Below are 16774 nucleotides of genomic sequence, written 5' to 3' on the forward strand. Positions count from 1 at the left end.
TCTGACTTATTCGTCTTGCTGCTGCTTCTCAAGGTCTTCCAGTTCTCTCTCCAACTCCATCGTGGATCTTTCTGTGGAGGTTTTAGTTTCTTCCCACTCAACCAAGAGAAGGTTCTTGTGCTGCTCCCATTGGTGTTTCTGCTCATTCAGTTCTTCCTGGGTTTTCACCAGAGCAGACTTTATTCTAGAGCTCTCCTCCACCTCCTGGGCCAAGCAGGTCTCAGCTCTCGATGCTCTGGTCTTCTCAGCAGTGAGAACTGCTTCCAACTGGACGACTCTCCTGGAGACGTTTGCATGCTGCAGATGTTTTTTCCTCAGTTCAGCATACAGGATGGCCGCCTCGTCTCCTTCTCAGACACGGATTTCTGAGATTTCATTTGTTGTTTCAGCCTCTCCACCTCAGTCATGAGAGCCGTTTTCTCATCGCTGGTGTCTTGTTGTTGATCCTGGAGCTGAATGTGAATCTGGCTCAGTTCAGTTTTGGCTTTGTCCATTTGATGTTGCAGCTCAGATACCGAAATCTGTTTTTTTCTGTTTTTCCTCATTGGGTTCTGCCTCCATTTTCTGCACCTGCTTAGACGCTAATGACTGCATGATGTTACTTCTGTGGACCTGATTTTGCAGTTTCTTTAGCTGATTCAGCAAGACCTTGTGTTATTTCTGAAGTTCTGCAATCTTTTCATCCTTTACAGCCAAGGTCTGATGAAACTGGAGTTCTGGGATGATCAGCAGCTGTGAGGGATGCTGTGTTCATCAACATGGTTCATGTTGACAGACTGGTTGTTTGTTGGTTTGTTGGCCAGCAGAAGTTTAAGGATTGGAAGTGGATCTGCGGCTGGAGGTGCTGGCAATGAAGGGATCGACTCAGGCTCTGGTTCCTTTGGTGGTATTAGATCCACAGATTCTGAAGGAACCCCAACAGGGATTTCTGATCCTTGGTTTCTAGATGTTATTTGGGGATTCTCCAGGTTTTCAGGAATCTTGAGGTCTTCCTGGGTCTTGTCTATGATGTTCAGATGTTTGACTCTCTGACTGAGTGTTCAGCAATGCACAATGTCTGTGGGTTCCAATGGTTGATTCCAGACAGGCGCAAAAATTATATTCTTCTTACATTTCTTGTGTCATTTTCTATTACTTTGTTGTTCTGCTGCCCTTGGCTTCTCGATGACAGACTTTATTTCTTGTTGAACGGGTGCTTCATTCTCCGACACTGGTTTGGTGGAAGTCTGTACAGACTGCTGTACAGGATTGGAGCAAGCGTGTTGGATAGAGGTGCTTGCTCAGACAGGCTTGCTCCAGGTTGGGGAACCGGGTCTGCAACAGACATATTGACAACGCTGTTGGTTTCCATTACAGATGAATCTTTTTCGGGTTCTTTGACTGGAGGCTGTGCAAATGAAACAGTCTCAAGACTTTCCAGCTCAGCCTTTGTGTTGTCTTTCTGTCTCCTATTTATTGGATGTTCAGTTATTTGACTCTCTGCCTGATGACAGGACTGATTTAGGTTTTCACGCAGAGCATCAGCAACTTCAGTCTCTGATGGTGGATGACTGGAGAGTTCCTCAAGCCGAACTTGTGTTGGTTTTATTAGAACCAAAGGTTCTGCAATGAGTTCAGCTGGGATTTCGGATCCTGGGCCTCCACATGTTATTGGGGGATTCAGGCTTCCAGATCTCACTGAATTTTCAGCAAATGTTGGTGCCTGAGGAGAGGGCACCTCAAAGATAGGGTCCAACGGTTCACGTCTCCTGACTTTACCTTGTTTAGTTTTCTTTTGATCTTCTTCAGGTTCTCCTTTAGATTTTAAAATGTTTCTGAGTCTTGGTGGGCTGGTTTGTGTTTGTAAGGAGTTCAGTGGGGATTTCTGATCCCGGGCCTCCAAATATTATTTTCTGGAGATTCTCCAGGTTTTCAGATACCTTGTAAACATCAGCTGTGGTGTCGTCTGTCTTACTCTCCTGATCTTCAGACGTTTTTGTCTGCAGTGCAGGGAATTCCTCACTGTTCAAGAAAATGCCAGAGTTAGACTCACCTTTCTCCTGGTAAGCTGATGGGCCTTTAGACAACTTTGGTTGGAAAGGAAATCCCATAGTCATCATAGGTTTCGAACATCGCTTCATACATCATTTGCCAGTTAGGCTCCGTAGATGAATACTTCTTCTTCTTGCACCGTTTCTTTTTTTTTTTTTTTTTTGATCTCCTGTTGCAACTGGTTTCTCAAAATACAGTTCTGCAGGGACCCCGTACAGCCTTTTGGATCCAGCTGCTTGCTCAGAAAGAGTTTCTCCATGTTCTGGAACCTGGTCTGCAACAGGTGTTAGAACAACACTTTCAGTTACCGTCGCAGCTAAATCTTGTTCAGCTTCTCTGACGGGAGGCTCTGCAGTCCCAGAACCGTTTCCCAGAATCAGTCCAAACGTAATTTTCTCAACGTCCTTACACTTCTTAGAAACTTTGCATGTTTTAGCCTCAGTGCTGTTCTTCTTACTCTTGTCTTAAACTTTAACATCTAACATCACAACATTAAACTGGCCTGTAGAGTCTGAGATGCAGCATTTTTGCAGTTTCTCTGAGCAGTGCACAATCTAATGTGCTGAACTTGCTGAGACATCAACACATACAAAGATTGGCAGAATGTTTTCCACTTGTTAATAATCTGTCCAATAAGTCAGGAAATTCTAATCCTTCCCTCACTGATGGGGAGCAACTGTTGCTTCTATATCCTTGCAGAGTCCTTTCCTCCGTGGCACTGACAAAACCTCTGCTTTAATGGAGCTACTCATGCTGCAGCTGGCCCTCTTCAGATTGTATTTATACCATTTTAAGATGTGATTTTGATTAATTTATGGCTCTCTCACTAAATTCTTTGTGACAAACAGATAGTAGCTTTGGCTAATGGATAACCAGCGACATTTAATTGTCACAATAACAAACTAATTAATCATTGACTAGTTGCACATTGCTTTGCCAGGTTTATCAGCAGATTAGTCTTGTGTTTTATGCAGTGGGAAGAGCTCGGACACAGGAGAAAACCGAAAGGAGTGTAAATATACAAAACCGGCACAATCTGGAAGATTGCACGTAACATGGATACCGGGCTCACAAAAGGTCTGAACACACGCACTGTAATTTTGTATCTGCAAGTTTTACGCATGACTGCTTTTACTTCAAGTTCATCTTGACACGTTTCACGTATGTTTCAGTGCTTCTGTTTCATTTATGAGTTTTCATGTTATAAAAAATGGAAAACACAAACTTAAGTATAAATGAAAGCTATAATGAGACAAGTATTTAAATAAAAAACAGCTTAATCAGCAGTTTTAACAGAAATGGTAACACATAACCTGCCAGGACCTCCTACTCCAAAAATTTTGTTGTCCTTAATCTGTTCTTTACTTTTGTTTTCAGATTCATTGGTCATTTTTAGTAATATGGAAAGTAAACTTGATCTAAACCAGGCTGTTGTTTAAAGTCCTCAAATATTGTTTATGAGTTTATGAGGGTATTTTTCTCACGCTGCGTTTGTGTGTGAATGTGTGTATGTGGTAGCTATTGGAGGAAATGCCACCTAAGTTTCCTTGTTTTGCTTCTAGTTGAATAACTAGAATCAGCTTTTATTTTTAAATGATTTTTTGGTTTGTTTTTGTTGTTTTGTCTCAAGAATTAAATACAAAAAAACTAACTAAATAACAAGAATTGAATTATTCTTAATCATTCTTATTTTTAATAAACTATTGAAGTTAATGTAAACATTGTTCCCTGAATGGCTTTGCCCAATTCTCTATAGTCTTCGTTTATGCTTGTAAAGGTCTATAAAAAACCAAAACCCAACACTCAGAGCTTTTTTTTCATTGCACACATCATACAGTCCATATTTGTCAGACACAGACCTGAAGCTCCAACACAGTTTTTGCTTGTTCACATTACTCTTTTCCCCAAATCTTTACCATAAACTCATTTTGTCAGAATGTTGTGAAATATAATGTATACCCTGTTTAGACTGCTGCCCCCATGACCCGGCCTTGGATAAGTGGTAGAAAATGCATGGATAGATGGTACAATATATAGAACTTAGGAACTGGCATTGTTTGTGTTCTTTTCAATTTTGGTTCTAAAGAAATTTAATATGTTTAAAACTTTCCATGTGGTTCTTTGATGAATCCTCAATGCAATACTGTTTGAAGGATCAGTGGGCTCTGGTTCCAGCTTAGACTTGCTTCCTTGTCCTTTACTGAAAATCCCCCAATTTGTGTGAATGATGTAATGATATCCAAAATTTTTCTTGTTTGAATTTCCATGCATAAATTGACCTAGAATTGCTCTTAATTGCACAACCGGTGATTATGATGAGCACATATGGTGTTCTGGAATATATGAGATGTGTCTGTTAAAGACAACCATAATGTCATTCTCTTAACTTTCTAACATACAGGTAGGAGCTCCTTTGGGATGAATATGTCAGAAACAAATACCAGTCTCCGTGTGGACATTGCAGACATTGCAGTGGTTGTTGTCTACTTTATCGTCGTCATGGTGATTGGAATCTGGGTAAGAACTGGAACAATCTATTCACACACTTAGAAAACACAATAATTTCCATTATTTTCTCTCATTATTAGGGTTGTTTGCTGTTATGTTAAGAGGAAAACATTATTATTTCAGATTTTTTTCCTAACAGTTTTCCTAATTTTCTCTGGCCTGGTGATATAGACAAAAACATTGAGTGTATCTAAATATTCTCCTCATACCTACTGCATATTTCACAAGGCAAGGAGGACAGGGAATTGATCAAATATTTGTTATTTGTTTCAAATATGTGGCATCTTTCAGGTTGTTGGCAGGTTGTGTAAAAGGAATGATAACCCCCAGCGTCCCACCCTCCCCTAAATAATAATAATAAGACAATGAGACAGGACAACTGATGGGGGGGAGTGATATTTTACAACCTGCCACATTAAAAAGAAATTACATCTCAAAGCTTTAATGATTAGAAATAGCATCAGAAGCTGACAATTTCTCAGTATATTGGATACAAAATTCTCTTATCTTGTCAGTGCAACGTATGGTGAGATTTCAGGCAATCCATGATGATGGATTTACTGAGAAAAACTGAGCAGTCCAAGCTACCAATGTAGAAATCCGTTGTAGCCGCTTATATCTGTAATTTTAAGTGGAGTGGAGTAACTGAATTGGCTGATACACATAAATGAGGATGTCACTAACTCTTTATTTTATGATTTTATGTAGTTTTTTTTTTTTTTAAAAGGAAAATCCAGATGCCGACGAATTGTTCTCTGTGCAGGTTTAAAAGGGATCAGTTTTGCCTTGTGAGACATTAAGGAAACACTGCAGAGACTTTGCTGCCTTTGGCACTTACAGAATCTCTTTAAAGGGGATTTTTTTTCTGCTGTTTTAAGTGTACAGGTGACCTTATTTGAACTTTTCTCTTCTATAGTCATCAGTGCGAGCCAATCGCTCCACTGTGGGGGGGTACTTCTTGGCTGGACGTTCAATGACATGGTGGCCTGTAAGTATGATACTTTACTGTAGATTCATTTTTCATGTTAAAGACAAACTAAGTGGTTACAGTTTATGGGCACTTACCAAACTTGAGCACCCCTTCGAGTGTGTTCAGTCAGTGAATATGATAGTTAGAAAATAATCAGAAATATTAAACATAATTCTTCTTTCTTAAATACAAGCATTCATACCTCCTTTGGCCTCAATGCAGATGTAGTGTCATTCTGTGTGAAAGATCATATTGTGCTGAAGAATTAGAAAAAAACAAAACTAAGATTTACACATTAGTTGAATCCTTACATGGCAGCAGCACATATAATCTGTCTACTCTCAAACAGGTCAGTTTTGGATTTTAAATTTTTTCATTGAGATAGTAGAGTTTTGGGAGTGGATCAAAGTTTTATGTCTACTTTGAAGAGGAGAGATAGTTCCTGGGCCCCTAGAAAACAGCAGCACCTGAGAAGGGTTAGAAGCTGAGGGGGACATACCTTGGACTGCCAGGTGTTGCCGATGAGCCTTCTGGAGGTGTTGTGGGCCTATCATCGAAACATTGGTGAAGGAGGGTGCCCACCTGATGACCCCAGTGAATCTTGAAACTCTTCCTCACCCTGCACACAGCACCACAGCCCCCACTTGGTGTGGTACACACTTCACCACCCCGTTCCCCATCCCTCGTCAATCCTGAACCTTCACCTCACATACACTACACTTCATCATCCCCCACTCATCTCAAGAATTAAACAAGGGATTTTATCACCTAGTCCTGAAACAGAACTGAATTAAACACCATGTGATTTGGAGGAAAACATTTTAAACTCACTGTATACAGTATGTCAGTATCTTGTGTTAAGTATAGCAAATGTACAGACAAGGAGAAACACGCATTTTCTAAAATGAGCTAATTTAGTGTATTACATCAGCTACAAGCATACCTGTTCTCTACATAATTTATATTTATCCCACATATTTCTTATAGCAGTGGTCCCCAACCTGGGGTCTGGGACCCCTTCAGGTGTCCCTCAATAAGCACAGGGGGTCCCCAAGGCTTTGAACATTCAGAGCCATTGTGATTAATTTCCACACTTTGTCCCTATTTTAAGAAAGAAAGTGAGACTAGATGTTGGTAATTTAACTTTGTCTTTATCAAAGGACAGGACTCAGCCAGAATACATTATTTATGGTGAGAATCTCACTTTTGAAAGCATTAAACTAAGCATGGTTTGTACTGTGTATTCACTTATAGATTGGGGCCTCTTTGATGTCCAGTAATGTTGGAAGCGGTTTGTTTATTGGTCTCGCAGGAACAGGAGCTGCTGGAGGTATTGCTGTTGGGGGATTTGAGTGGAATGTAAGAAACACCGTCCATATATTAAATGTGCAAGAAAAAGAGGCCTTAAATCAAATCAATAAAATGTCTAATGAAAAAATTTGTAAATTTGGGTATGTTTAACATATGATCAATACATGATGGTAAATGGTACAGCCACACACACACACCCCCACACAAACACACACACACACTCACACATGCTAAGAGCGAGTAAGACATCACACTACTGATCAACACCACCAGGATCTACAGCAGGGACATCAGAATGTGACCCTCTAAACTTTCAAGGAGATGAACCTCCACTTTTCCAAGTTTCCCCTTTTGCTTTTCATCATAATCTTATCAGTTAAAATATAGAAAAGTAGATAAGTGATGATTTAATTAGTCAGCAATGTATCTGGTTTTCTATTGTCTGGATCAATTTTTTGCAGGAACCACTCACAACAGCCCAAAAGCTGAAAAAAAATACAAGGCCAACATTTTGGTGAGAGTAGAGAAGTCTGAGTGGATAGCAAGCTTGAATTCGGGACCTCTGCATGGCAGCACCAAAACTGAGAGGAACAGAGATTTTAATTGAAGAGCAACATATTTAAATACAAACAGAAACTTTTTGAATGTGAAAGCAGAAATTTGAGTAGTACAATATCTGAGTAAAAAATGAAGAAACGTGTTCAAACAGAAAAACTACTCTCTTGGTTAAAAAGCAGTAATATATCCCTATATAAAAAGAGAAAAGCAGAGACTGAGGAGGAAAAAAAAGACAAGACGCAAAGGAAAAGGGGAAGAGACATAAATGAAAAGTGAGGCCACAGCTAGACCCTTAAACTGGCAAAGAAAGCCTGGGTTGAGGAGAAAGCTGATATAAACAATTCGATGCTCAATATTTATAACAAAGATTTTAGAAGTTTTTTTTTTTTTGTTTTGATACTACAAACTAAATCTTACCACTTCAAACCTGCACTGCACACCATTAAATTTGTTGTTTTGAAACCAATGATTTGTAGCTTTGATGTTCTTGGACTAACTCTTTTTGTAAATAATGCTAATAATTAGCATTTTGTGTTTTTAACATTGACCTTATTTATATGTCAGTGTGAATGACTGAATTTAATGACATGATGTAAAAAGAGCCAGACATAATAATATGTTGTCATGTATTTTTGTTTAGGCAGCATGGGCTCTGGTGGCTCTAGGTTGGATTTTTATCCCTGTTTATATCGCTGCTGGTGTGGTAACCATGCCTGAATATCTGGCCAAACGTTTTGGAGGCCGCAGGATACGCTTATACATGTCTGTTCTGTCACTTATACTCTACATCTTCACCAAGATATCAGTAAGATGTATAAAATTTACTTATTTGGCAAATCTTTGTCGTAGGGGACACATAAATAATCACAGCATGAATTGTGTATTTGTTTTGCAGACAGATATCTTTTCAGGTGCTTTGTTCATCCAGGTGTCATTTGGCTGGAATCTCTACCTTTCTACAGGCATCCTGCTTTTGGTTACTGCTGCTTACACTGTGGCAGGTATACACACATACAAACACACACACACAGAGACATGCCAGGAGACACAGTTTACTGTTCCACATTTATTTTTAGCATATAAATGACAACAAATGAGTATTAAGCTTTACTTGTTCATTTAATCAGATTTTAATGTGGTTTACTGGGGTTACAATTTTGCCTCAGACAAATAACAAGCAACTAATATGATATGCTCATGTTAAACACCAAGTTCTCTGGATGTCAACTCTTCTAGAAAAATTCTGTCCTGTGGTTAGCAGAGAGAGCTGCAAAAGTCTGTGTTGGGGTTGCATCAGTGGTGTGTTACCACACTGTTTGAAACCGTTTGCTGACTGTTATGAGCATGGTCAAAACATGGCTACTGTCAAAAGCATTCTGCTGCCACTGTATGCTGCTGATATGGTCAGAAATATCTCATATAGGGATGGAAAGTGGTTGCTGTTTGTGTGGCTCACGGCACAGAACGACCAAACAATGCTGCTGTCATGGCGCTAAAAGAAATGGAAAAGATCAGCTGTATCGTCTGGAAATTTTTATTATTCAATTCATTTACCAGATGAATGAACACACAAAGCTTACAAATTAATGCTGTTCTCTTTAAGAAACATCAGGAAACTAATAAAAAAAACCCATAATTCAAATCATGGTTATGAAACAACATTATAATTCTTTATTGCAGTGAAGCAGACAGCAAATGCTTTAAACAAACTGACCTATGATAGCTGATTGTGATATTGCTTATTTATGCTTATTCTATCTGTCTTTACAACAGGCATGTCTGAATGAAGCCAGAGGAACACTGAATAACATTGTTTTAACAGACAGATAAACATTATTCTTTTTTTATTTGCAAATCTCTTGTCTAAACAGGTTTAACATACAAATCTATGTGTATTTAGGTGGTTTGGCAGCAGTCATCTACACTGATGCACTCCAAACTGTGATCATGGTTGGGGGTGCCTTTTCATTAATGTTCATAGGTAAGGTGCTCTCTCTCTCTCTCTCTCTCTCTCTCTTTTGCTCTCTCTCACTCTTTCGCACACACTCACAAGCACACGTACACAAATATAGAGTTTAAATTTTTATTTGTAGTACTGTTTAAAAGTCTTAAGCTGCTCTTATTTCTCTGTAGACCACCAGAAAAATGTGGTTGTTTGCTAAGTTGTCAATTATGTGCAGCTGCAGATGACAACTTATTCTCAGGTTTGTTGTTTTCCCAGTTTGAGACTATGGTCTGGACTGAAAATGAATCAAAAAGCACTCATTGCTAAAAGAAAAACTCTGAATGACCTTCAAAAATTCCAGAGAACTATTGTTGAATACAACATTGAAAGATTGTAATAAAGTCTGGCAGCAAGAGAAATAGGAAAAAACGGATACTGGTTCAACATTTTAGATAGTACTGTATGAACATATGCATGTTGTATGGTCACATGAGCGGAAATGTTAAGTTAGTTTACTAAATATCAACAAGCACATACTTATATCTGAAAAAATTTTTTAAATGAGAGACAACAGTTTCTGTGACACAACTGACAAGTTCGTATAAAATTTAATCTATCATCAAAATGTATATATGGAATTAGTTTTTGTGTGTATTTTGATATTTTTCAGCTTTTTCCAAGGTTGGCTGGTATGAAGGCCTTGTGGATCGCTACATGTCAAGTGTTCCCTCTGTGATAGTTGCTAACACTACCTGCCACATTCCCCGGAATGATGCATTTCACATGTTCAGAGATCCTGTGACAGGGGATTTACCCTGGCCAGGTCTAGTTTTTGGGCTTACTGTACTGGCTACATGGTGCTGGTGCACAGATCAGGTAACTTAACAAACATTATTCATGCATGGTTCTCCACAGCGTTTTTGACATGGGGGAGGTATGGGTGGTACATAAACTATGTAACCATTAAGACTTTTATGAGGTTATCCTCCAGATACTAAGGGCTATTCGCAACAGCCTTTTTGGTTTGACTTCTAGACCATTTGCATGGAAAGTCTGCTTCGTTTGGATATTGTCAATGCACAAACAGAATCTGATTTGGATCAAAAGTTTTGGTCCAACTACAAACATGGGTCTTGGTCCGCTTCAAGTGGAACAAATGCCAGAAGCAGACTACAAAACAAAATGCACTGTGGGTTCAGAGCATGGCGTCGTGAGTAAACACAACCAAAACATAAGCGTGTGTGTGATGAGAGGCAGCTCTGGCTGGGAGAAATAGCTCATGATTTGACATGGAAGAATTCGGTAAAAGTTCTGATAGAAACCTGATCAACCCTAGACCGCTAGGATCTGAGGCAGCTCCATATTTAGCTGTTATGTAGTAGAAACCAAAGTTGTTTTGCATTAACTAATAGATGAAAGCGTTTTCTTCTTGTGGGTCTCATCTTCTTCTTCAGTAATTCTTGATCCAGCGCCGCCCCTAGTGGAGCATGAAACACGTTATTTCAAAAGTCTGATTCATTTGAGAAGTGCAGTGTGAAAGCAGCCTCAGTGTGGAAGAATACTGCACCCCCCAGCTGAACCGAGTCCCCAATTGCACCGAGTCTAACAGAAATCCTAGTGTGATATGATGTTGCCCAAGAGGTGTAAAATCTAGGATAACTGAAAATCATTAAGACTTTGCAAAAAGTTTTATCTGACATAGGATTGCAAGGCATTCTAAGCTAAAATTTTCTACGATATCTTGTAAAAAAAAACAATCTGATTTGACCCTCCTCTGCAACTTCACCAGTGTGTGTCATTCATAGTGCAAGCTGCAGATCAAAGCAGGGAATTAAAGCAATAGCATTTTTTTCTAATATTCAACACAACCATGGATAAAGGCCATAAAACACACACATCCACACCTTCAAACAATATCCTTTTTTCCGTGATACACAATGACTATAAATTACTTTTAATTACAACAAAAGCAAATCCAACATCATAATTTTTAAAGATTACATTTCACTTTATTAAACAGTTTAAGTTTTCCAAAATTATACTCAGTAAAATGCTAGTTTAGTGTATGATATGTTGTTACAAAAACCTCATTTCTCCCTGTAAACTCTGTAAATTTAATAAAATAAAATAAAAATTCCCAGTAAAATTACCATTTTTTTACTACACTGAAATGAAGAGATGAAATCAAAGTATAAATGATGGATATGATGAACATCATAATAATCAGAGTTGTTTGATAATTGTGTGGCTGTGTGTCTGTATGTATAGGTTATAGTCCAGAGGTCTCTGTCAGCCAAATCTTTGTCTCATGCTAAAGCAGGCAGTGTTTTGGGAGCCTACCTCAAGGTGCTGCCCATGTTCTTCATTGTGATGCCTGGCATGATAAGCCGAGCGCTGTTCCCAAGTAAGGCTGATTACTCCCTTCTATAGGACTGTCTTGTCAAATCCTTTCTCACATTTAATCCTGCTGATCTAAACACTTTAATTTACCTTAATTGAAATATTTACTCAAATACAATTCCAATTTTATTCTTAATTTATTAACAACTGATCATTTTTGGGAATAATCCACATAATTTAATGCAATCCAATAATGAGTCTACATTAAGTTTGTTTGTATCAGGGAAATAGGACATATAACTGTAGCATCCGTACAAACAAAGACATAGTCTGATCTGAATTTTTTTGTCAGAAAATGTGATTGATTGTGAAGTAATTCCCCCTTGAACAACTATGTGTAAGTTTAAATTTTTCACCCCTTCTCTGTGCTTGTCTTGTCTTTGTAGATGAGGTTGGTTGTGTGGATCCAGCACTGTGTCAGAGTATATGTGGAGCCTCAGTCGGCTGCTCTAATATTGCTTACCCTAAACTAGTGGTAGAACTAATGCCTGTGGGTAAGTCAAATACAAACACATGCATTTCAAAATTTAGAAATCACTGCAAGCAACAAACAGCCAAGCTGTTATGGCAGATTTAGTTAATCCTGAAGTCGTACTTTGCATAGAAGGCTCAAAGTCCTCATTCACTGTAACTTGTAGAGAAACAGAGCATATGATACATTTAAATGGAAAAACCTTGCAAATGCTCTTTTGTATTGCAATCAAAATTTTTTTTTATGTGTTGCTTTATTAATTAATAAAATAACCAGAATACACCTGAATCATCTTCAAAATAATTCTCTTAACTATTTACCATGATGCAGTCACCTTTGAACTCTTCCTCACAGGTCTCCGTGGCCTCATGCTGGCTGTAATTTTAGCTGCACTGATGTCCTCTCTGACCTCCATTTTTAACAGCAGCTCCACCCTGTTCACTATGGACCTCTATCACAGAGCCAGGCCAAGAGCTTCTGAGAAGGAGCTCATGGTTGTTGGAAGGTATGGGTGAAAAGATCAACCAGCTTTTATTGGGAATGCAAGTCATTAATTCTGCTACAAAAATACTCTACCGATTTAAATCCAACACCAAATTCATATAAAAGAAACAAAAACAAGAATAAGTGGCAGTTATCTATCTTCTTAAATACTTTTTCCATTCTGCAGTTTGTCCTTAGTTCTACCTGCTCTGGCTGACTGTTTCAGATAACTTTGAAAAGAAAATAAACAAATTAATTAAAAACCCAGCTGGATTTAGCTCATTTCAGTTAATTTACAATGAATTTCAATTAAGTACACTGTGGACATTTTAGTTAATTAATTATGATTGTAATCCCATGTCCTTTGGTTGCAAGTAATGTTGTCAAGCACATCCATTTGAAACTTTCCTTACCTAAAATAATACTATTTTCTTTATTTCCAGGATTTTCATCCTTGTCTTGATGTGTATTAGTCTGTTATGGATTCCAATTATCCAGACAGCTAATAGTGGACAGCTGTTCGAATATATCCAGTCTGTGACCAGCTTTCTAGCACCACCCATTACTGCTGTTTTCCTAATGGCAATCTTCTGGCCTCGTGCCAATGAGAAGGTAATATTAGGATGGACACACACCCACACACAAACACACCCTGTACTCTGAGCTGCTGTTTTGTGCATAAGCACAAACTGGGTATCCCCACCACCCACTCCTGATGCCTCTCCCCAAAAGCAACTAATTGTTCTGGCCCAACTGAGAGACCAGAAGCCAAGGCTTATCCACTGGCAAGCATTTACTGGCACACATACACCCAGACTTGACTCCAGGGAGGTGCCAACCAAATTCTACCCCTAAAAACATTACTTTGTTCCAGTGAAGACTAAATTCTATCAGTTCATGTTTGTAGGGAGTGTGCAGTCAGATTTTTGTTTCCAAGTAAAAAAATATTTCTGGTTTTAACTAAATTTGAACAAGCTTGAAACTTTAACTAAAGTGGTAATGGGACAGTTGGCAGTAACATTGGGAAAAATGAGGATTTTATTGTATTCTATAATGATCCCAAGCAAATATATTAATACAGTCTCTAGACTTTGTTGCACTTTCTTGGATAAAATTGTCTCAAATTGTATTTCAATTTCTAGATTTTGAGTTGGTTTGAGCAATGCAGATGCAAAAGCTGTTTTTCTTTTTTTTCTGATTTTTTGTCCATGTATGTGTGTCTCAGGGTGCATTCTGGGGTCTGATGTTTGGCCTGGTGGTTGGACTGATCCGCATGGTTCTGGAGTTCTCCTATATGCCTCCTTCCTGTGGTCAGACTGATCACAGGCCTTCTGTCCTGAAAGATGTGCATTACCTTTACTTCGCTCTCATACTGATGGTCCTCACCTGCCTTGTAATTGTTGCTGTCAGCTTGGCAACTCCCCCTGTACCCAAAGAACATGTAAGGACTATATCATACATTTATCTTGATAATATTATATTTAAAATGAGATGATGAATACTGAAATACTTTTCCAGCACTGCAACTCGCCTGAGTTTGGAGGCTGCTAGTATCGCCATCCTATCAAGTAATGCAGAAGCAAAGAGAAAACTCGTGCTTCAGTTTTTGTTTAGGAATGCATCAATACTCTGAACACAACAGCATGCCAGTGTAAACTGTAAAGACGTCAGACTAGACAGCTTCCCTCAATAATAGCTCCATGATTCAGTATATTATACTCACAGAAGCATACCATTACATGACATTAATTTGGATCATTCATTGCCAAATTCCAGTTGCAAAGCAAATCAAGTAAAGAAAATGTTTGCATAATTATTTATTAAAGTATTGCAAAAAAAAAAAAAGAAGAAGAAAGTAACAAAAAAAACACAACAGAGGAAGGTGCAGTTTGGTAGCCAAACAATAGACACAATATTGTCAACTATTTCTTTTCTGTTATTTCTCATGAGAAATAAATAAATTGGACTATATTCCAGACACCAGATGTTGTCTTTGTTCTAAGAATTATCTGACATCCTCTGTTGGGCCATCTGCAGCACTGAAAGAAATTCCTGGATGTGTAAAGCAGTTAACAGTAGAATGGAAATCTGTGTGTGTCCTTGATTTGAAGGTAACCATGTCACTTACTTCTATTCCTGTTATTTTCCTTCTACCCCGTATAGCTGTACAGGCTGACCTGGTGGTCAAGACACAGCCTTGAGCCACGGATTGATCTCACAGATCCCCAGATGCCTCCTGACTCAATGAACTCGGTCAGTTCTGACACTGACAGCTTGCCTCAGCCAACCTGGAAGAGAACTCTTATGTGGCTCTGTGGTCTGAGCGGATTGACCTCTCAGTCTGCACCTCCAGTGACTGAAAACAATAATGTCAACTTTCTAGAAGAGAAGCCAGTTTGGAGAAAAATCTGCAATATAAACGCTCTGTTACTACTGACCATGAATGTGTTTCTCTGGGGATATTTTGCATAATATAGAGATGTCTTCAAAACTTTTAGACTTTTTTTTTACAACATGAGGGTAAAAGGTAGAACATTTTAAATAATTTGGGAACCAAAAATTGAATTGGCACAAACACATGATAATCAAATATTAATTAACTAATTATTTAAATATGATTTAGAAATTTCCTATATTAAATTTGTTTTCAGTTAATATGATCTATTTCTCAATTTTAAGGAAGTCACATGGAACTTTAACTTTATAAATCACCAAGTTGTTATTAATTTGTTCTTCAAATTAATAACAAATTAATCCCCAACATGTCTACATAATATTTTGTAATTTCATTAATAAATTTGGTGAAGTGTTGTCTCATATCACAGTCAAATGGTGCCATGAAGTAGAAGCTATCAAACTGTTAATAAAAAGTGTGAAATGGCCACTATAAGACATCCATGGTAATAACCAGTGCCATTTCTTCAACTTTCCTTTAAATTTTTTCCACCACAAAATATCTACTTATCTTTGCCCAATAGGTAGGTGCTTTATCCCGTCCTGTTTCTCCCTGTTATTTGTGCTGGCAATTGAGCTGCTGGCTCTCGCTATGAGAAATGACCAGAACATTACTGGTATTGAAATAAATGACACAACAAAATTTAACTATTTGCAGGCAATATCTTTTTTTAAACATGCCCTGTCTAGCATTGTAGCAAACAGAATTACGGTCTGGTTGCTGTGTTGTGCTGAACAAATTTGCTTTGCCAGGGGGAGGTTTATGGGTATAAGGCTCCTCTTGATAAAATTATTCATTTATTTATTTATTTACTGTTATTTATTTGCTTTGAATTATGGAATCTTTAAAATCTTGCTGGACCTGACTGGAGGGGACAGAAAAAGGAGAAAGACAGCAAGACACCCAAGTGGCTTCCTTAGCTGCACCCAGTGGCAACTCGCCTCTCAGTTTTAATTACACTTAGAAATCAAAACACAAACACAACACAACACACAAACAACTTCTGGGGGGCGTGTCATGTAGTGCATGAGGGCTGGACTACTAATATAACCTTGCTCCCAGCAAGATATGGTCACTGCCCCTCAGTTTTACTTGCAAAAAAACACACTCACCACAAACAGTCATGAGCAGGGAGGAGGAGAAGGACAATGGGGACACCTCACACCCCTCTTTCCCTGGGCACCGTTGGGAGCGGGTGGGGGGAAGTGGTTGCCCTGGGGGCCAGGAAACCGGGGCGGCTGCACTGATGGGGGGCTGCTGATCCTGTGGGATGCCAGGTCGGCCACATCTGGGTAGGAGGTGGCTGAGGATGGCGGTGAGGGCCAGATCTGTGGATTGCCATTCTTTGGTTCGCCGGGGACGTCTCCCACAGGGCATGGTGGGAGGAGGGGTGTTAGGGGTGGCTGGGGAGTGAGATTGGGAGGTTTGTATGCTTTGTGTGTGTTTATACTGTGTGGGTGTGGGTGAGGAGGTGTGTGTGTGTTAGGATGAGTGGAAGTGTGCAAGGATATAGGTGTGTGCGTGTGTTACTGTGTGTGTTTGGGGGGGAAGGGGGTCAAGTGCACCTGTGGGGGGGGCCTGGGCGGGTCTGGGGGTGGTGTGCTGTGGGTCTGGGCTCTGTCGCTGTCTTCCCCGTCCTCT

General features: G+C 39.0%; 1 protein-coding gene across 1 annotated transcript; it reads left to right on the forward strand.

Annotated features, from left to right (window-relative positions):
• The first annotated feature begins 3029 nt into the window (after positions 1 to 3029).
• slc5a9 (solute carrier family 5 member 9) lies at positions 3030 to 15718 on the forward strand. The gene is made up of 14 exons (XM_042005238.1): positions 3030 to 3108; positions 4433 to 4548; positions 5456 to 5527; positions 6764 to 6868; positions 8019 to 8183; positions 8274 to 8379; positions 9279 to 9359; positions 9994 to 10199; positions 11592 to 11727; positions 12110 to 12217; positions 12550 to 12700; positions 13122 to 13290; positions 13904 to 14119; positions 14842 to 15718. Exons 1-14 carry the CDS (start codon positions 3087 to 3089, stop codon positions 15148 to 15150), a joined length of 1962 nt encoding a protein of 653 aa, XP_041861172.1. The 5' UTR covers positions 3030 to 3086; the 3' UTR covers positions 15151 to 15718.
• The last annotated feature ends 1056 nt before the right edge of the window (positions 15719 to 16774 follow it).

Source organism: Melanotaenia boesemani, chromosome 14 (assembly GCF_017639745.1).
Source record: "Melanotaenia boesemani isolate fMelBoe1 chromosome 14, fMelBoe1.pri, whole genome shotgun sequence".
Lineage (NCBI taxonomy): Eukaryota > Metazoa > Chordata > Actinopteri > Atheriniformes > Melanotaeniidae > Melanotaenia > Melanotaenia boesemani.